Source organism: Schistocerca nitens, chromosome 1 (assembly GCF_023898315.1).
Source record: "Schistocerca nitens isolate TAMUIC-IGC-003100 chromosome 1, iqSchNite1.1, whole genome shotgun sequence".
Lineage (NCBI taxonomy): Eukaryota > Metazoa > Arthropoda > Insecta > Orthoptera > Acrididae > Schistocerca > Schistocerca nitens.
Window position 1 is genome coordinate 692,879,401 of NC_064614.1, and position 22,338 is coordinate 692,901,738.

The window sequence follows — 22,338 nt, forward strand, 5'->3', positions numbered from 1 at the left end:
GGTAGTTTCTCTATTAGAGCAAGCTCACAGTTAGAACTGTGGCAGATTACTCCTACTTATATATGTGTGGATGGAAGAAAAAGTAATTTAGTAATTTCATAAAAAATGTTTTCTTACACCATCAGGCCACCTGAAGGTGCACTATTCTTTACTGCAGGTAAATTGAAAGCAACTATATTGATGTAATTTAATGCAGTTGGTTATTAAAATTAATGAATAATAGCCAATACTTTCAGTTTGGCAAGAAGAATGAAGACAAGTTAATACACTTACTTCTAATAGTGTTTCTTCAGGAAGTTCTGGAGCTAGGAAAGTTATAGGCCCTTCAATTGCAGGTGCTGGAGAATTGTGGAAAAGCCTCTGAATTCCTCCAGCTTCTGTAAAAGATGTCCACACCAAATAGATTTTGTCTTTTGTGCAATGAAAACAACATTTATGAAATAATTTGTTCACAGCAATCAAGATATTCAAATAAATAGGACAGTGATGGTAGTGCATATTATTTACAATAGAAAAAAAAATGCTTTTTATGAATGTTATCATGAAGCTTCTGTACATTGTCACAAATATGTAATTTTTAATAACTTTAATTATGTCTTGACCACACTTTAATTTTTCATCAGCCTTACACGTTTTTACTTTCTGTCATTTTCAAAGGCTACAAAAATACAACATAAAACTGGTATCAGAAGATATGAAAATATGATACGTTTACCACTGATAAGAGACAGTTACAACAACTAAAATGTGGCTTCCTAGCTTACAATTCCTACGTCAGTAATATAAAAACATTAAATACATTGTATCATGTCAACATTCTCGAGCACGAGACAAGTGCAAACTGCTACCAAGTGAAAATTTTCAAAGCCATGTGGACTAAACCACTAGGCGGCGCTGGGTAGATGCTACAGCCTGCAATTTATTTCAGTTTACAGTCACAGCTTTCATCTTCATAACATATAAAATGATTTCATCAGTCAATTGGGAATTACAATGTTTCACAAAACAATGTGTTACAGATTTTTTTTCTTAATCTAATATATTGGAAAACATGCTGATTGGCACTGGGGCCAACTGCCTGTTAACAAACAAATTTTTTGTTTTATTTACAACTTACAGCACAAATTACTACCTAGAAGGTTGTAAGGGACTTGACTAAAAATTGGCACATTTAAGATACTGTACATAGGATCTCCTGTGCTTGTATGACCACAGAACTGTTTCCTGTGAATAACAAACATTGTAGATCACCATGTTACAATTAACATAGGGGGAAGAGGTGCACAATATTAATCTTCAGATATTAAAAAATCCTGTACAACAAAAAAAATCCTGTACAGCTTAAATAAAATAATATGAAATCCTTGTGAAGGAGCTGTTGTGGCACTGTTGTCAACAGTTATCACCTTGGGCCAAGCAGCGCGAGGCGCTGAGCAGCTGCTTGTGAATACTCTACTGGCATAATTCAGGGAGTATACATAAGCCCTTCTATGGTTGTACAACCATAATACTGTTTTTCTGTGAAAAACAAGCATTGTAGAATGCCATGATGCAAATTAAAAAATGGGAGAAGGGGTACACAATATTAATCTTGGCATATTAAAAATCCTGTACAGCTATTTGTAAAACTGTGACTACAAATGTTTATAAAAGAGACAACTTTAAGCGAAATAATGCAAATCCATTGTGAAACAGCTATAGCAGTGCTGTTGTTAACAGTTTTCAACTTGTGCCAAGCTGTGTGAAGCACTGAGCAGCCACTTATGAAAACTATCGGCCATGACAAATCCGCATGTATGACACTAAATATACAGTAAGAAATTAAACATTTACTCATCTTGTGCACAAAACAAAGCACAGGAGGAAGCCACAAAAAGGTGCATAATCTTGGGGATAAAATACTAAATGGTACGTCATTTATCACAAAAAAGTTAGATCTCTGTACAGTATATTTATAAATAAGAAAAGCACTCGGCAGCCAAAAAGACAGCAAAAAGTAAGGATGACTATGACATACAATAGAACATTCACTGAACGTATAGTAAACAGATTCAGGAAGTGTAATATCAGTTTAGGATTAAAAACTAGCAGGGAACAAACTGTGACACTTGACTGAGGCCAGGCGTGATAAGTATGACGGCATGGAAGTTGAAAGGAGTCTGCTGAGGAACACTTGTATGTGGTACCCACATATGATAAACGATGTGTGTCTCTGATAGGCTTTATAAAGCGATCGCTGACTGTGCACAATGGCAGAGCCAAAGATACTGTTTGTGGTCTTACATTGTAGTGTTGGAGTAAGAGAGTGCTTGGTGCACAGTTGTAGAAAGCTGTCGGTGAGCGAAAGACGATGGATTAGGAAGTTTTTGTGGTGTGCTCTGTGAAGCCACCAAGTGTTAGATTAATGTACGTATGTCAATATTGTTGAACATGGAAGCAGAAGTCTTCATGTAAGCAAGGTAAAGGTGTTAAATAATTATGATTTTTGTTTTGCCAACACGTTAGTATAGACCATTTGGCTGATAATTTGTAATTGCCGAGTAACCCCAGAAGGTACGTAAACTGATTTGATAATAAGATTAGTTAGATATTTCACTTTTGTAATGTTTCTAAGATTTGTTAACAGAGCTATATTAATTTGAAGATCTGTATTCATGCCCTTTTAGTGAGGTTAGATAACACTTGCTGTACCAACCTCATTGTTTGTGGATCAATTTGTAAATATGATTTATTTTTCTGACCAAATTCAATTGTCAAATGTTTTGAAAAGACAAAATTAACTTGCAATATAGTTTTGCTAAAAACAAATCAGTGTTAGTAATTCACCACAATCAGTACTGCCTCCCTGTCCAGGTCATATGTTTTTCTAGGAAGTTGAATTTTTTTCAGATGTTTTCATTTACCAGCCAAAATAATTTCATGTACATTTCAAAGTATTACGGCCAACACTGCACACTGCTTAGCCTGTAGCTAGCATATTTATATTTTTTTCATGAGAGACCAGAATATATCGCGTACCACCGTTGCTGTTTTAGAGGTAAGATAGTTTAATTTCTTTTTTATGTGCACACGGGCCAAAGTTATCAGTTTTGAACAGGGACACAGGATTCAGTGCCTAAGGGCCTGAATGTATTCCGCAGTGACTGTATTTCTTATTGGTATTGGGAAGTGGATTGCCAATCAGTTCACGTTAAGTTTTGTTAACAATAACACAGAGTAAGCACACCACTTGCAGTTGCAACACTCTACCTGATAATTCAAGTTCAGCACCCATCCCACAGTTCAGACATTCATTCAAAAATTTATTTAAAGAAAGTTATTTGATATGTGCACAGGCAATCACTTAAGAATCTAAAAGAATACCATATTTAAAGAACGTTACAGAGTTTACAGGATTAAGTGTGGTCATTGCAATAATTTTTATATAGGACAGACTGTCAGGTCCTTCAAAAAACATTTAAGAGAGCATACATATGACAGCAACGAAGACTGTATAAAAATGCAAGTTTTATGAAACAACCACTCGTTAAACAAAATCCCGACCAATCTTAAATACACCTCAGGAATTTGAGATTTTTCAGAGTAAAACAAAACTGTCATCAGAAATACTAAACAAACAAACAAACAGATTTCACCAAGAACTGGTTTTTCAATCCATTTACGGAGCACTTATGGTTCTGCTGCCATCCTGGGACTTCAGTAGAGAGCGACGCACTACAGTTTGCCACTACACAGTATTCTATTTGTAATAAATGGCGTACCATTCTGTATTTTACCATCAAGACTATGGACCTTTGTGTAGCTTCCTCCTGTGCTTTGTTTTGAACACAAGATCAGTAAAAGTATATAATTATTTACTGCATATTTAGTGTCATACATGCAGATTTGTCATGGCTGATAGAGTATTCACAATCGGTTGCTCAGCATTTCATGCTCCATGGCACAATTTGAAAACTGTTGACAACAGTGCTATTAGAGCCATTTCACAAGGCTTTTGCGTTATTTAAATTGTCATTTCATAAACATTTATGTTCACAGTGTTACAAACAGCTTTACAGGATTTTTTAATATGTTCAGATTAAAATTGTGTACCCCTTGACACCTCCCTTCCCTTAATTGCAACATGGCGATCTGCAATGTTTGTTATTCACGTAAAACAATTTCATGGTCATATCATCACAGAAGATCCTAAGTACGGTATCTTAAATGTGCCAACTTTAATCAGTTCCCTTACAATCGTCTAGTAATCTATATAATTTTAATTTTTATTAAATGTTTATGAACTTCTACTGATGGTAGTAGTTTATGTGTTGTAAGTTGTGAATAAAAAGATTTGTTTGTTGACAGACAGTTGGCCGCAGTGTCAATCAGTGTGTTCTTCCAGTGTATTAGATTAAAGAAAAAATCTGTAACATATTGTTCTGTAAAACATTGTAAATAATTCCCATACTGACTGATGAAATCATTTTATAAATTGTAACAATGAAAACTGTGATTGTAAACAGAAATAAATTGCAGGCGGTAGCACGTACCCGGTAACACCTAGCGGTTTAGTCCACTTAGCTTCCAAAATTTTCACTTTGTAGCAGTTTGCACTTGTCTCGTGCTCGAGAATGTTGACATGATACAATGTATCCAATGTTTTTATATGACTGACATAGCACTGGTAAGCTAGGAAGCTATATTGTAGTCGTCATAATATGTCTTTTGCCAATGGTGAAATGTATCATATTTTCATATCGTCTGATACCAGTTTTGGGTTGTATTTTTGTAGCCCCTGAAAATGACAGAAAGTCAAAATGCATAGGGTTGATGAAAAATAAAAGTGTGGTCAAGTCATAAGTTATTAAAAGTGCATCCAGGTGGCCATGTCATCTCACAGCATTTTCACGCAAACAGCAAATATGTAACTTGCACCTATTAAGAGACAAAATTTCATTTTTGAACGGTTGTGTTATAGTAAGACCACTATTCTTCTTTGGAGAAGATTGCAATTACCTTGACTGGAATAGTCGTGAGTAAAGTTTAGGACACTGGAATTTATTGAAGGGAAAAATATGGATGGCATTGCTACACTAATGAGTGAATTAAACACAATCTAAAATTGAGTGACAGGAGAGTGTGTGGCAACTTCTGTTACATAATATGTTTTTTACTACCAAATCTTTGTGTGAACTACAGTGAAACTAACTATTTGCCCAAAGCATTCCAATTTCTAACCACCCAAGATTAGAGGAGTATGTAGTAAAGATTGCCTATAACACTTAGTACCTTGGCAGTTGCTGCTTTCAACAGTTCAGCAGCAAAGCCACAGTTTAGTCAAGTTCAGTACCTATGAAAGCAATGCTCAAATATTACATGAGCTTTAACAGCATTTAGTTTTGTTTCGAAGATACTGAATATTAAAAGTGAATCCCTTTTATCTTTTTTTAATCTTTATCTGGTCATAACAATGTTCCCCTCATGAATTCCCCTCATGAACAACTGATGAACACAATGGCTACTGCACTGGAGATACTACATTCCTGTGATGACAACAATAACTGCTGAAGAGTGTGGGGAGTCAATACGGCAACAAAACAATAACAATATTGTTTATGTAAATTACAAAGATGGCAAATAAAGAGCTTCACTGTGGTGCTTACAGTGACACTTCCTTGTAGTACCCAAACTCCACAGACTCGCAGATGGTGATTTATTCATTACTCATCATTCACAAGCTCTCAATTTAATGAGTTATTACTGTTGCTGCCACTATTTTTTCATAACTAGCACAATACTTCTGCTATTCCTCTACGTGGTTTCCTACCCCTTCTCTACAATCTTTCTCCTTCATATTTTTGAAGATCTATTGTCACCCCTATAGGCTTTACTTTATGAATTCTGTTATACTTTTATTTCATTCCAATGATTTTTATTTTGGTGCAGTGGTGCTGGCTTTTATCTCAGGATCTTTGGCTGGTGTTTGTTTAATGATTTTTCTGACATTTCAACAGCATGAGTGGCTGATGTTATCAAAAGTTCACTGTCTATTGCTGGTGGCAGACTGGGTGAATCTTGCCAATACCAGCCACTCATTGTGGTAAAACTTCATAAAAAATAATTGAACCGACATTTGCTGAAGATCCCAAGTTGAAAGCCAATAGGTAATACTTTAACAATGACCACAAAAGCCTCAATTTTTAGTTTTATTTTGTTTTCTGACTTTACCTCTGGCTCATTAAACATTCTTTCAATTTTACTGTTTGGCATTCTGAACATTCTCTTGAATTCACTGTCTATTTCCCCGTAAATCTTTCACACTATAACTCCCTAGGCTTTAAGTTACACATGACTTCCCCATCTAGCTAACAGCAAATAATTATCAGCCTTCCCTCTCTTCTGATAAAGAAGACTCTGAATCTTGAAGCTTAGGAGCATGTCATTCTTTCAGTTGAACTGTGGTGCTGCAGCTGGTAAGTAGACCTTTTAATCTATCTTTAATAATATGAATTTCTTTCATCTCAGCAGTTCTTCACAGTAACTATTCCTTTCTTCAATCCATTTTTCTACACCTTTCATTTTCTGAGCTGTTTATTTTCCACCGTCCGCCTCCCACCTCTATCACATACAATGCACTTAGCTTTTCACTCTTACTAAGTTGTGCATGATGTTTTAGCAGTAATCTCTGTCGTGTGTATTACCCTGTCTTCACCTTTAAGCTCTCAGGTATTCAAATCACATCCAGTGCAGTCCCCAAAAATCAGACTTTCCTTCTCATCCCCGCTGGTTAAGTCTCCCATGACCTGGGGTTCTGGGTGACTTTTTTGATCTTATTACTATGCTACGTTAAATAAAACTTTAAGATATTCAAATGTATTAACAGCCATCAACGTTTTTCTTAATCATGCTTTAGCCACATAGTTTTCATTTCAAAAATAGTGTACAGTCTCAGCCTCTGCAGTGTTGTGCGCTGACTGCTGCGCTGTTAATGCGCAGTAAGAAAATGGCTGAGGCTGCTTTCTGTTCTGTAGTAAAACATGCGCATGAAACATGGTTAGAAAGTGCCAAGAGATAGGCTGTTCTTAGTGTTTTTCATAAATTTAAGGAGGTAATCGGCTTTGAAGTTCCCCAGCATTGTATGTAATGCAGTTGATAAACTTTCATTGAACAGGTAGCGTTAACAGCATCATTTTCTTCTCCTCATTCAATTTGAAATACCTACATCTCAAAATTACGAAACTCATCATCATTTTTTATGAATAACACACAACTCCTTGTTTCTAATTACATATTGGACGCGAAATTCCTTTTTCCATTTCAAATACAAACTCTTAATTATCGACGTTTTATGAAAGAGTGTTCATAAAAGTTGTTTAAATTAAGAAATCCTAACAATTTAATTTTTAAGGCAAAAATGAAAAACAAAATCCTCTTTATTTGGATTATGTTCATCGTTTTATAACACATAGGTAGATAAGTATCACAGAAACAAGAAAAACAATCATTTTCACAGCATTGAGCACATTCATACAAATGCTGCCTTTTTACATTTGCTACTGTACCATTACAATATGAACCCAACAGAACTGATATTGAGCCACGGTGTGAGATTTGGTCCGAGAACTAACAAGACAGTGAAGCTGCCAGACATACTGGAACTAATGCACACACTTTTTCACGAAACACTGCCGAACGCTAGCGGGATATAGAACGGCTCGTCATAAAAGAAGAAGAAAAAATGCTGCCCCTGGTTGGCTTCGTGGATTCTGTTGTTGATAGGCTTGTTATCCATGTAGCGGGTGACACTTCCAGAATTGAAATGTATTTCTCGGATTCAGATAAGGAAAGAGCTAAGAGATTACAAGACGACTGACTAAGTAATACCTTCAGTGGCTTCAATATTTAACTATTGAATCCTTGAATATTCTCTTACGTTACACACACCTTATGCAGAAAAATTACCCTGTGGTTGAGTCAGGAATTTTCATCATTCTTGTTTTTAGTTACAATAGTATGTTAGCTAAAAATGATAACGTGTTGTGGTTTTCACCTAGTCGTCTAAGGAGCATATTGTGGGAGATTTGCAGTGTATTATTCCATGCTGCTTAAAAATTAAATGACATTCGCAGCTGCATTGTTCCTTTGCTCGTTTTGTTTTACGTGTGAACTGAAGCTGGCCATGTCACTGCAGGCTGGCTGTATCAGCTGGTTAAATGTGCCAGTAAAGCTGTTGTCCCGTATTATCGCTAAGTCGATGTACGTGTAACGCACAGCACAAAACGTACCCTTATTATCGTACTTGACAGTACTCGTGACAGTTTGGCTGCAGTCCCACGTGAAACTGAAATCCAATGAGGTTCCAGAAAATGCGGAAGACTACATATTGCAATGTTTACATCAGGTTTAGTCATACAATGAAAGGATTATAGCATGCATTTAACATAAATATGCTCACTTTGCATTAAATGTATGCTTCACGATACCCCAAGCTATGAAATGTCAGCATTGACCACAGTAAGATCTCACTGTAAGTACTCTAATAATGAAAATGCTACAACCTGTCTGAAACAAAGATAAATAAAGTATTACCTGAAATTTCTGGCAATGTCATAGCCCTTGTACCAAATGGCATTATTGGTGAATGTCGGAGATTATTATTTTCTGTCAAACGAGTTGGGGAACCAAGTATAGGCGGTAAAACAGCTAGTGGACCGCTCAGAAGGGGTGAACTTGTTCCTGTGATTGAAAGAAAAACAAAACAGACATTAAACTTTGGAAATGACAACAAGAACACCAGTTGCAACACAGCTCAACGTGTTCACCAGTGAAGTAGAGGGCATAAAAAAGACGTAACAAATGCAATGGAAATCATCAGTGACTTTTTTTTATGCACCCAGTGACATCTCAAATAATTCTGTTTGTATACAGTTACATAAACACTAATACTGTAATCCTTTGTATAATGACTGTCATGATTTTTTGTTATGTGGAATAATATTTATTATGACTGGATGGATGGTTTGAGAGTGGATTACAAACAAAAACCTGTGAATAGTCATCATCATGCAATAAAAAGAGCTATTTTGCAACTTTGTATGTTTGTCATACTCAAATAGTACCACAAGTGGCTGACCCTTCAACATCCCAGCATGCTAGAAACCCGTCACACAATTCAGTCATCACCTTATGATGTTATTGATCACCTCTTCTCATGCACATTTGACTATTACACCTTGTCACCTTTCAATACCTGACTTTTTGACATGGAAAAGTATTTACTCACGTTGTATACTGCCTCATAAATAATTGAACAGCAATTTCCACTGGGAAAATATTAAACAATTTGAGCAACTGCAAAAGTTAAGTTCTTTGAATTATAAGCTCAGAACACAAGTCAATATAAATCTGTCACTTTTGAATATGTGACCTAGATTACTTTACTCTGTGTTCTGACATTATTTAATTTTGCACAAATAAAGCAATAAACATATAACTATTTTATTCAATTGTTAATGAAGATTTAACAGAATATATTAACATAAAATCAATCAATTACCTGAACGCCTAAGTGGTGAACTAGTTGGAGTTAACTTTCCTCCAGAGACAGGAGACACTTGCCACGTTGTTACAGGTGGTGGTGTTTCACATGAACTGCCTGATGCTGAACGACGACGTTGACCCCCTCCACCAGGTGGTGTACCTATCATGAACTGCACCTGAACAACCACCATTGTCTTCAGTAGCTCTTACTATGACAACACAGAGAAGTAAATCTACAAAATTTAATGAAGCTAACTTATAATCAATTACTTTCTTCCAAAAAATAATGTTTACAGCAAACCTGAGACATAAGAAAAATACAGCCACAATTCTGATTCCATAGTTAATGTTAATATTGATATTGCATTGCTTCGAAAATGGTATCATGTATCTAAATGGGGATGGAAATCTAGACTGATGTACTAGCTTTCAGATGAATTCTTCTACAGAGCTCATAGAAAACACACACACACAACTACTAAACATGACACATGACCCATTCTCACAGCTTCAGTTCTGCCAATACAGTTTCAGCCACATTTTTGCATCTATCAATGATCCAGTGCCACAAGCTGTATGGTGACTTCTTACCATTACTCCTTGCATTACTTATATTCCATTAACATACTTATACTGATGTATAGTAATTAATTCTTTTCCCTAGTCTGTTCATAGTGACTATGATTAAAACAAACTTCTAATCAGAAAACATTTTTCCATTATATTTCTGTCACAACCTGCTCCAGGTCTGTTGGTGATTAAGTTGTTTTTTTATCTTCCATCATCCCTTACAATAGTGTTTTTTTCATGAATGTTATACGAAAAAATCTACATGGAAGTCGCTATGCAGAAGGGACCAGTAAGCCATCTGCTCAGCTCTGGAGCATTTTTCTTTACTGTTTTACTGAGAAAATATTGCTACTTACTGAAAACCATGTTGGTTGATGCATGAACATACAAACCAAAACTGGCTACCGAAGCTTCAACATGAAAAACTAGCTCTCCACACTGCGTTCATCACCTGTTAGCACTGCAGTCATCATAAATTGGGAATCTAGTAAAGATTTTAAAATCATTTTCAGAGAGTTGAGAGTTTCTACTAACAAAAACTGACCATTTGGTAACTTTAACTGCACCAAATGAAGTAATTTCTGTGCATGATGCTTGCAAATAACTATCTTGCTCCTCAGTAACCACTTCTAAGAAACAGAAATTCGCCAGCTTGAATTTAGGCAGTCTTTTTCTGAAGGTATTTGTCTGGAGTGTACCTCAGTATGGGAGTGAAATTTGGGTGATAATCAGTATAGACAAGAAGAGAATAGAAGCTTTTTAATTGTGGTGTTACAGAAGAATGCTGAAGATTAGATGGGTAGACCAAATAACTAATTAAGAGGTACAGATCTAATAGGGGAGAATAGAAATGTATGGCACACACTGACTAAAAGAAGAATCAGTTGACTAGGCATCAAGGAAATGTCAGTCTTGTTATGGAGGTATGTAGAAGATGTGTGATAAATGTAATGAGACTGACAACATTGTAAGCAATCTGAAAATGCTATGACTTTCTATTTGTGTAGGCCGGTGTGTTCATTCCTTACAGATGCTCAGTCAAAGTTTCAGCACTGTAAATCCATCACATCATTTTTCAGAGCAAAATCAGTGAATGTGTGTTTTCACTGTGTGTGACAAAAATGGGACACCAGAATTTTGAGCAATATTATGCAATCAAGTTCTGTGTTAAACTTGGGTAATTCGTGACTGTGACCTTAGAAAAGTTGGAATGGGCCAATGGGAAACATTCCTTATCATGAGCACAAGTTTTTCATTGTCACAAATCATTTTTCGAAAGACGAAAACAAGTTGAAAAATGAACCTCATTCAAGGAGATCTTCTAGTACAAAAACAGGCCACTGGATGTGCATGTGCTCTTGTAAGATCATAACAATGTTTAACAATAAGTATGACAGGTGACTGTTCATCTTTTTCTCCATACATCAAATTTTGATCAAAGTTTCCCACATGCGAAAGGTTTGTGCCGAAATGGTGCCGAAAAACCTCACAATTAAGCAAAAGGATAAGTGAAGAAACGTGCTGATCTCCTTGACAGGATTGCCAATGACCACAAATGGTTTCAGCCATGTGATCACAGGTGATGAATCCTGACTTTTTCACAATGAGCCCGTGGCAATGTGAGGAGTGGCACACTTGAGTCATCTCCTCGGCCAAATAAATCTCAAATGAGCAAAACAACGCTGATTGACTTTTTTGGCTGTAGGGGTAACATGCCTACAGAATTTGTCCCTTCAGGACAAATTGTCAATGACCTTGAAAGCCTTGGGAAAGGGTGCATCAAGTGAGATCTAACACAGCAGACAAGTGGATGTTGCATCATGATAATGCCCCATGTCATCTGACCACTTCCAACACAGAATTTTTGACCTCAAAAGGCACTCCTGTTGTTCCACAACCTCCCTATTCCCCTGATCTGAATCCTTGTGACTTTTTTCTTTACCCAGAATCGAAAAATATAATAAAAGGATGTCGTTTTGGGATTCTGGAGAACATTCAAAACAACACGACCGACATGTAAGGCCCTACTATTTGAAGCCTTGCAGCACTGCTACCAAGACTGAGAACAATGATCCCTTCAGTGTATAGCTGCCGAAGGGAAGTGCTTTGAAAGGTACAATGTCTTTGTTTGAAAAAAATAAAAACTTTGGCAGATAAAAAAAAATCTGTGTATTGGACAATTCAACCAGCTGGCCAAATGCAGACCTGTAATGAGAATCCCCTCCAAGCTCCATCAGGTGCTGATAATACTGTCTCACATGAGTACATGGCATCTCCATGTCCTTCACAGTTGAGTGGAACATATACTCTACCATGTCTTGTAGCAACATTAAACATGAACAACAATGATGTACTTTGGTGGTCATTCTAGCAGTCAAGGAGAATCGCAGCTGTAATCATTTACACACCCTTGATGGTGTGTATGTGTAAGAAGTTAACTGATATGTCACCTTGACCTCTGAGTGCTTCACTTTTTTTGTCAGGCAGTGTATCTTGCAATTATTATGCAGAGATGAAGAGACTTGCACTGGATGGACTAGCATGAGTGGGAGGAGGGGGGGGGGGGGGGGGGGGCTGCACAAAATGAGTCTAAACTGAAAATCACATCACATCACATCACATCACATCATAAAGCACACACTGAGAAGGAAGGTAGAAACAAACAAGAAAATATTTTCCAGCTCTATAAACTACAAATACTTGAATGGTCTGTCTTAAGCTCTATTACTTATGACTTATAAAAACATTCACAACAATGACTGTCAATGACAGCTGTTGCTGCAAAGGAGAAAGGGATCTTCTGATGTGTTACGGGAAGTACTTAATCCTGTAACTGCTCTGGACGTGTTAACGCGCACACCATTGTGCCTGTCCCTGTGTGCTCTGAACATGTTTACGTGCGCCACCAGTCCTTCTACCTGGTACTCTGAAAGTGTCTACGCGTAAACACGTTCAGAATACCAGGTAGAAGGACTAGTGGCACGCGTAAACGCATTCAGAGCACACAGGGACATGTACATAGGCACGCGTGTTAACACGTCCAGAGCAGATAAAGGGTTAATAGTCATTCTGTATTGAGAATGTACATGGAACATGAACAAATAGAGTTGTGTAACTGATGCAGTCCTCAAAATGCTTTGGAGGAGGACTTCATAAGAAGTACTTCTTTTTGTGTACTTTTTATTCATTCGATTTGACTGTACTGATCAATCAATATGTGTATGTATTGAAATATTAATTAACCTCATATCACATAAAAGAACCTGGCCAGTGGTGGTGGTTTGACAATTTGTCAAATTTTCTGTGTGTGTTTGTGTGTGTGTGTGTGAGAGAGAGAGAGAGAGAGGGGGGGGGGGGGGGAGCGGGGGGGGGGGAGGATTTTCAGTACCATGAAGGTCGCAGAGAAAGAGTTCCTCCTTCCATAAGCTTGTCTCTGGAGTGGCAGGGGACTGAGGGGCACTTGTTCTGCTGCTTTGACAATACACAAAACTACTTGGTTTTCTAATAATATGTAACAAAACATAAACAGTTGCAAAATGGTTGGTTGTACACATTTTTGCTGTCATCCAGAATGTTTTAAATGGTTTTTCTTGCATGATTCAACTACTACTATTAATGAGCAACCCATCCTTGTTATGCACAGCATTCTTTATTGGAAGTGCTTTCTGGAAGTTCTGAACAATAGGCAAAATTTGTACAGATATAGGTGCCAGTTCTTGTGCATGCTAAATGTTATTTAATTCTTGTTTCTGTAAGTGCTTTCCCTTTCAACTGATGGGATCTTGTGTGGTGATCCATTTACAAACATTTCATTGCTACAAACTGCCACTTTCAAACATTGTGTCACACACAAGCGAACGCACGCACGCACGCACGCACGCACACACACACACACACACACAAAAAAAATAATATAGTGACATCAAAAACAAATGGCTGTGCCAACAACATGTCAAATACAGCATGGAGTACAATTATCATAGGTTCACATTTTACCAAAATGAATTTGTTTTCGCCAATACAATTGTATGACCCACATGATGTTTCACACATTAGAAATCTGCCTCCTTCCCCACTTCAACCCCCACTTTGTTAGTATGTTATGCACTACTTAAAACTAAAAAAATCTTTCAGGTTGTGACATTCTGAAAGAACTTACAGAAGGTGGTGACAGTGAGCTAAGATCTGGTGGAGCTGTTCTCGAATAATCATTCCCTCTCTTCATGTTGATTGGTTGTGATCTAGGAACTGTACTCTGAAAAATAAATATAAATTTTTACAGGCTTTATTTCCACTGATATTTTCATAATCAACAGTTACACAGTAGTTCACTTAATAAATACAGCCAAATACTGAAAATTGTTGAGTTACTGTTACAGCTTTCAGTTCTCATTTTTTTACATCAAAAGTCAAAATGTTAATGGGTAAATTATATGTAATTTTTTTCCCTCATTTTCTAGTACACGATAAAATAAAAACAGACAAACCTATCAGCTGTAGGCAACTAAAAACAATACTTTCTGTCTATTGTTTCTGTCTTCTATATTTTTCTGTTCTAAATTGTATTTCTTATTTTTGAATTGGATTTTCTCAATTTACTTCATTCACTGACATCTACAAAACCACATACCTTACTTGGTGACTGCAATCCATCATTTGTTTGTAACTGCTGATAAGCATCCCTTTGTGTTGGTACAGGGATGGGGTCTGATATTGGCAGGAAACTTGGCCTTGGTGGACTAGCTATTGCCATGCATGGTCGAATACCTTTCACCCTGCAGAAAAATTATTATGAATTTAAACATCTTTGTAAATTCAAAGTATGTATGGCCAATAAAAGGAAATCTTTGCTATAAACTTACTGTCTTTCAATGTTGCTATCACTTGACTGATCAGAAGGAATATTTGATGGAACCAAAACAAAGTCATCTGTTTCTTCTGGACTTGAGCTACTGCCTTGACCTCTACAAGACACTGGTGATCCTATGCAGTTAAAAAGTAAATCAGATGCCCGTCAGACCAGTCTAAGGATTACATGTTTATTGGAGGACACAAATAGTTAGTAATGGGAACAACCAAATGAAAACAATTGATCCTGTCAGTTGTTGGAAAACAATCGACACATTCGATTGAAGTTTTACATATTGGTTAAATTATTCATTCATTTTTTTGAGTGGAATCAATCTGTGGGAGCAACCAAATGAAAAAAAAAAAATCAATTCAGCATAGTGACTGAATTACTCATTCTTTCTTGTAAAATGAAAGGAGTCTACAGTTTTTCTGTCAGTTGAACCATGTACTCAAACTTTCAACTGAAACCACTTCTAAGTGTTTTAGTTGACAGCTATCCACTCTTCTGAATGAAACAAGTCTTTTCATAATTTGAAACTAGTTAATATATTGTTGTGGATTAAGTTATTTCAGATATAATTAACACATGTGCCTAACTAATGAAGCTAATGTTGAGCATGACAATTCCCTTACAGGTACATGAATAAGAAAGGAACATCGCCAACTTTTAATGATTGCTGCGTTCCATTTAGCTGAAAAGGTGTGATGATGTCCATTAATTAAAAATCATTTGAATTTAGCACTTGAAAAAAAAAAACACTTATTCTGCCATTCATGTGTGTGGTACGTAACTATATTGTGTAGGAAATTATGTTACAAGCTACATACACATAAATAATATGCATGCACACAAGTCTGTTTACATTTTACAGCTTTTGAAAAGCAGCAAATAGTATTTCACAGGCATGAAGTAGTGCTATGCACATTCACACATTGGTACTTCAATTTCACAGTTAACCATTTTCTCTTGCCATTATTGTTAAAGGAGTCTGGAATCACACCTTTGGACATTCAGTTCTGAGCAGAAACATTAGACTGTTTTGAAATTTCAGCATTATTAATATTGTTGACTGTACTTTGTTATTGTCTGCCATCACTGTTGTTATGATTCTGATGTTTGCTTTTTATTGAGGGTCAATTAGCAGCTTTTAGTTCTGAAAAGGATAGATTGCCACCCTCTGTAAAGATGGCAGGTTGAGCTGCAGACAGGCACAAAGAAAAAACTGTTAAACATTACGCTTCTTTTTTTATATAAAATAAAAAAAACACACACACAAAGTAACACTATCTCCAGCTGCTAAAGCCAGAATGCAACTGTCATGCTGAACGAATGCAGCAATCCAGAGTGGGGTGGGGATCGGGGAGGTAGACGGATAGGGTAGAGGGGGGGGGGGGAGGTAGAGCACTATATGGCAGAATGTGCAGGTATTAGATGGCAGCAGTAAGTGTGTGTGTGTGTGTGTGTGTGTGTGTGTGTGTGTGTGTGCGCGCGTGCATTTTTTGCTGAGAAAGGTTTTGGTTGAAAGCTCAGTGCATAACAGTCTTTTCATTGTGGCTGTGCGTAACTCAGTATGTCATCTATAGTGAGTAGCAATCTACCCTTTTCATAGTATAGTTGACATTCCAACCTGGAATTTTCATTGTTTGATTTAGCTTTCACTTCTGTTTTTCATCCATGTTTATGAGCATGGCATGTACTTGATAGTGAACTTTGTGTCTGGATCAAAATGCCAAAAAGCTTAGTGGCATGGGAGTGAAAGAAACCACGTGACTGGATAAATGCAATTAACAAGATAAAGTCATTGCAATACAGTGTATCTGGAAAGATGATTCATATTCTGAAATTAAATTAATTAAAGAAATTCAAACAAAAATAATGAATGGTGACAAATATTTCTCAGAAGTGAAAAATTTACTTCCAACAAGTGAAAGTACATGCTTGAAAGCAAGTTGTTAAGTAAGCACACAATTAAAAAATGTATTTCACGTGCCTTATGTCCCTGTCACCTTGGCATTTACCAAAAGCGATTTATCAGTAATGGGCGCAAATAAGTGGCAACAGAAAGGAGGACTTAAATAAATTTAAATTAAAATTTAAACAATGGAAAACCAGGAAGGAATGTAACAATGTTATGAAAAGGAAAGTTACTACTCACCATATAGTGGAGATGCTGAGTCACAGATAGGCACAACAAAAAGACTCTCACAAATAAAGCTCTCGGCCAGTAAGGCCTACATCAAAAATATATGACAGACACATACACTCTCATGGCCAGTAAGGCCTACATCAAAAATAGATGACAGACACAAAAACTCTCATGCAAATGCCACTCACACACACGACTGCAGTCTCAGGCAACTGTAACTACACTGCCATACGAGCACCCAGCCTCTAGTAAGCATCCATGAATTACAGCAAAGGTACTGTGGTGTGGGAATCTTGTTACGAATCTCATGTTTGTAGATATGAAGAGCTGCTCTTCCATTTCCACTCACTGTAACGCGTACCATGTCTGTGAGCTAATGAAATCTGTATAATATGTTTCACTGAGTACTAACAGCAAGAAAATGTGAATTCAGGACTAATAAAATACAAAAACTGAAGATACAGTATTACAATAACACAGGCTGAATTACAGGACTTGTACAACCCCATAAAATAACCACTTCACTAAAGACTGCACAGCGCGGCACCATGTGGCGGAGCGTATCATGACCAAGCGCATACCTCATAAATGGCAGACCAATTATATATGAGATGTGTCACCACTCATCGTTTGTTGCTTAGGGCCTGAAACACCCTGTGTTGAACATTATGTAATCGAATGAATGTGATATTAGTTATAGTGGAAAGTCAGAAGACTGAAAGAGTATAAGACACCACAGTAATTAATCTCTGCCAATAAATAGACTAACTAACAGAAATATGAATGCTAATAAAGCATGAAGAAAACTGTATTGCAATTGGTATGATGACTAACTACATTTGTCCATAAAATAAGCTCAAGTAAGAGTGTGAGACTAGCACTGGTAATATATTTCCTCTTTCCTCAGGTTTTACACTTTTGCCTGCTATGTCCTCTTTCATGAGTTTATTCTGGATGATCGAGTAGTGGTGTTGAAGTTTTATATACAGACAATGCTGTCTTTTTACATAATTTATCACTGTATATAAGAAACTGTGATGTGAATGAGCTGAAGAAGTCTACTGAAAAAAAGGATATTTAAAGAACTTGGAACAACTGGAAATTAGTGTTGAATAGAAGTTACTACAAAATTAAAGTTACTTGTAAAAAATAAATTCACACACAAAAATAAACATAAAACTACACTGACATAGAGAACGACACAATGGTAATTAAAACTAAAAGTACCTGGTTCTGGTGAAGAAGGTTCAGCCCTTGGTAGTGAAGAAGCCGCTGCTACAGGAGCAAACAATGTAGCTGGAGAAGGAGGAAGCTCTCCTGAAAGAAAAGGTACAGCATTTTAGCTTCAGAATAGCTTAGAACATGTGTATTCCAAGCACAAACACAACACTATGTCTTATACTGTGCACACACACTGAAACTGTGGCCAAATGATAGAAATTTATTCTGTGCTCAAACTACGCAAGAAAAATAGAGTAAGGATCATACAGCCTATAAATTCTTAATTTACAAATATGAACAACAATCTTGCAGAACAATAATTTTCTGGTATATTTTGATATCAACTAAAAGTATTAATTATTTGATAACATAATGCATCAGAGAAGTACTGTGATGCCGCTGCTGATTTCCGTATTATAGAAATAAAGTGTATAAGTAAAACCTGTACAACACAAAATTCTAGTTGCTTACAGAGCTTTAAGTTCCAATTGCTTATGGACCTTTAAAGATCTGTATCGATGAAACCAAATATGAAGAAACTGTGTCATGTGCCCACTTACTGGAGCATATATGCTTTGTAGTGTGACAGCAATAACTAGCTAACAGTCTATGCTGAGACTGATACTTGTTTGGGTGTGTGTAGTGCAACCAGTTGCGCGACATAAGGTGGAAAATGGGATTAAAAAAAAAAAAAAAAAAAAAAAAAAAAAAAACATTCAACAATGTTTGACTCAATTTAACACGCCATAATCGATGTTTTTGATAGCCTGTGGCTGTCATTCACTATTTAAATAATGAAATAATGCACTAGTGTGGTTTCAGTTGCCTAAGACTGCAGTCGTGTGTGTGTGTTTATTTTTGACAAAGGGTGTTGGCTGAAAGATTTATGTGTGAAAATCTTTTTGTTGTGCCTATCTGCAACTCAGCATCTCCACTGTATGGTGAGTAGCAACTTTCCTTCTCACAATATTGTTATAATGGCAATAGTTACTTATTTTTTCATGCTTAGAGAGGAGCGTTTCAAGAATTTTTTCTTGTTGTCAAGTGCAAACATGTACATATGTATTTTGTGTGGTGTCTGAATGTATTGTTCTGCATTTCTTCCACTGTAATCATCTTTTTGAGGTTATCAAGTACTGTGCCTCCTCAGTTATGTAGAAAACCACACACATGCAAACTATCACTCACATTGTTTGTTTGTGTGACATCACAAAAAATACATACGTAAATACTGCACTTGACAACAAGAATAAATTCTCGAAACACGTTTTGTTCAGCATGGGGGTTAAAAAAAAAATACATAACCCGCACTGTGTTTAGACTAAAAACATTTGAGAAATGCGAAGTGAATGACGGTGTCAACTAGTGCTCCAAGTGGAAAATGCCAAAAAACGCTAATTATGGTTCAACAAAGGTGTCATGATGATCACAACAAACACGAAACTGTGTTTGTGGAGTAGAGACAGGTTGGAAATGGTTGTGATTGGTCATACCTTCATTCAAATGAACCCAGTTACTCCCATCAGCCACCACAGCAAGCAGAGCTTTGCAGGGGTGGGAGATACAGCACGAATTGTGCCCTGGTGTCAAAAAACTGAACCCCCATAATATTTGTAAACTCTGCTGGATAGCAACATCATGCCAGAATCATCTTCTTCACGGACATTTTTTTCAAAATGCGTAAATCATGGGGAAATTATTAATATCCTGATGCAAAATCGGGTGCAAATTAACATTGTGGGCATTGGAAATTTGACGGGAATGATAAAAAATGTTGTAAACGGCAGGAAAACGTTACTTCCGGGAATGTAAAAATGGGGTTATACTGTATGTTCTTGATGTTGATGCCCCGTCAATAACCAGTCATGTACAAAATTTCAACATTAGAAGAACACTGATTCACAAACAACTTACAGTAGCAGCAGCAGGGTCCAATAGTGTTTCATCCAGATCAAACAAAGCACTTAAAACCATTGTAGAGGGCAACTATGGATAATACAGTAAATTAAAATACTGGACTGTTGTGTGCCTTATTTACATTTACAAGCTCACACCACTGGAAGCACCTTATGAATGGTTCTTGCTACACCAAAATTTCTTTAGCCATTTAGTTACCCCACATATACATGTACAATTAACAGTATAAAAATGGCACCCTTGTCTTTACATTCAGAATACACAATGAGTTTCATTTGTTCCATGTTCAAATGTCTCACAACCTATGCATGATTTAGCTGGAATACCTAAAATGATTTATCATATTGACAGCACTTTCAAAGCTGATCAGTACCTCCATATCATGGAACAATGTGATGATGCATTAATCCAACTGCACCAAATTCGATTCAGTAAATAGTTATGCCTTGTTGTTTAGAGATGGCTGAAAAGAAGCTTCTCAATCAAGCGACAAGAGCATCCGAGTTAAATTCCACACAGAGTCTCAGAATCAAGGAGAATAATATTATTAAGATTTGTGACTGTGTGATTCCTCACGCATAATTCACATTATCTATGATTGTGTATTCCATCCTCAAGACTATTAGTTCTGAACAGTATAAATTTCACTAACTTAGCGATTTTAAGGCCAGATCAGTTGTATTATGTAGGCTTCCACAGCTAGCATCAAGATGATTAAAATTCTTCTGGATCTTGTATCATTATATAAAATACTTTAAAACATATAAACTACAAAATATATACATTATTCCATATTTTATATAATGACATGGTACAACACCCAGAAGAATTTCAATCATCTTGACGTAGCTGCTCTTTTGGTGTTTGGTGCAAGGTCAAGTCTAAGTCTATACTCCAAACCAGTCCCTAATAATACAAATGCAAAAGGCGAGACAGAAGAATTACTCTGTTGGATTAATATCACAGAATATGTTATCTCCATGTGTAAAAAAAAAGTATTATCACCACAAAGCTGAGCATTTATGATATCATTGTTCTACTCACTGCACTAGAAAACTATTAACTTGAATGATGACAGGTAAAAGGAGTGCCTGGCCCAAATAATTTAGAGTCCAAGAACAGAGCACCGTGCATGCCGAATTTCAGAAGTTTCAGTGTGGAACTTCAGCTTAATGTTTCAGCAATATAATAGTTAGGATACAGTATATGTCAAGATTCACTGCAATTTAATTCATCGTATCATTTCTCTTGAAAATCATTACTCCAGCACATAGAAACAGTTGAAATATAAGAACTCCATGTTGGCAGAATTCCTAAACCATGATTGTTTTGCACCTGTTACAATGGCCAAGTGGATAGGCTGATCGTTTAAAAACGTAAAGGATGAGCGTTCAAATCGAACTGTAATCAATTGTCAATTTTTTTAGACTTTTGCGGGTAACATTTTAAACCTTAATTCGCTACAAATTGTGCAGCTGCAGGCTTTTCTAGGTTCCACATTCTTTCAAAACATTCCACTGTATAACAGTTTAATCTTTAAACAAACAGGCAAATGGTCATAGTAAAAATACTGAAAATGGATCATTTTATTTGTAATTGCTTTGACTGCTACTTGGTGTCTCTATAGTTTTCAGGTACAAGAAATGTATTAGCTGAGTGGCATATTCTTCTAAGTCCTTATGTGTGGATTACATGAGCAAGTGGATGTGCCTTCCAGTAACTGTTGTTTCCAGTGTAATAATTGTTCTTCAACTACGATACGCCTATTTGAGAGTTATGCTAAAAGGAAGAAATCAGTAGCTCCTTGATATTGTGTCAGCTTACTGTACATGTAGCTGCAGTATGTGTATGACTGAATCTCAACAGCAACTTTCATCGTTATTGGACCGTTTGAAAACCAAGCTGCACGAAAAACACCGGCAATTGGACCGCAAAAAGTCCTTTTCCATCACGACAATGCACTAGCACACACCTCAGCAGTTGTGGTCGCAAAATTAATGGAAACAGGGTTCCAACTCATTTCACATCCCCCTATTCTCCAGACTTGGCTCCCTCAGACTACTATTTGTTCCCCAATTTGAAGAAATGGTTGGCGGGACAAAGATTTTAT

At 36.6% G+C, this 22,338-nt stretch overlaps 1 protein-coding gene across 1 annotated transcript in view; it reads right to left on the bottom strand.

Annotated features, from left to right (window-relative positions):
* Window positions 1-22,338, bottom strand: part of LOC126259433 (serine/threonine-protein kinase unc-51) — a 176,981-nt gene that overhangs the window by 79,715 nt on the left and 74,928 nt on the right. Inside the window, exons 11-17 of the mRNA XM_049956246.1 lie at window positions 18,318-18,407; window positions 14,955-15,075; window positions 14,723-14,867; window positions 14,252-14,347; window positions 9,539-9,698; window positions 8,572-8,718; window positions 274-377 (exon numbers count right to left, since the gene is read on the bottom strand). Of these exons, the coding sequence (XP_049812203.1) occupies window positions 274-377; window positions 8,572-8,718; window positions 9,539-9,698; window positions 14,252-14,347; window positions 14,723-14,867; window positions 14,955-15,075; window positions 18,318-18,407 (863 nt within the window). The remainder of the gene's footprint in view (window positions 1-273; window positions 378-8,571; window positions 8,719-9,538; window positions 9,699-14,251; window positions 14,348-14,722; window positions 14,868-14,954; window positions 15,076-18,317; window positions 18,408-22,338) is intronic.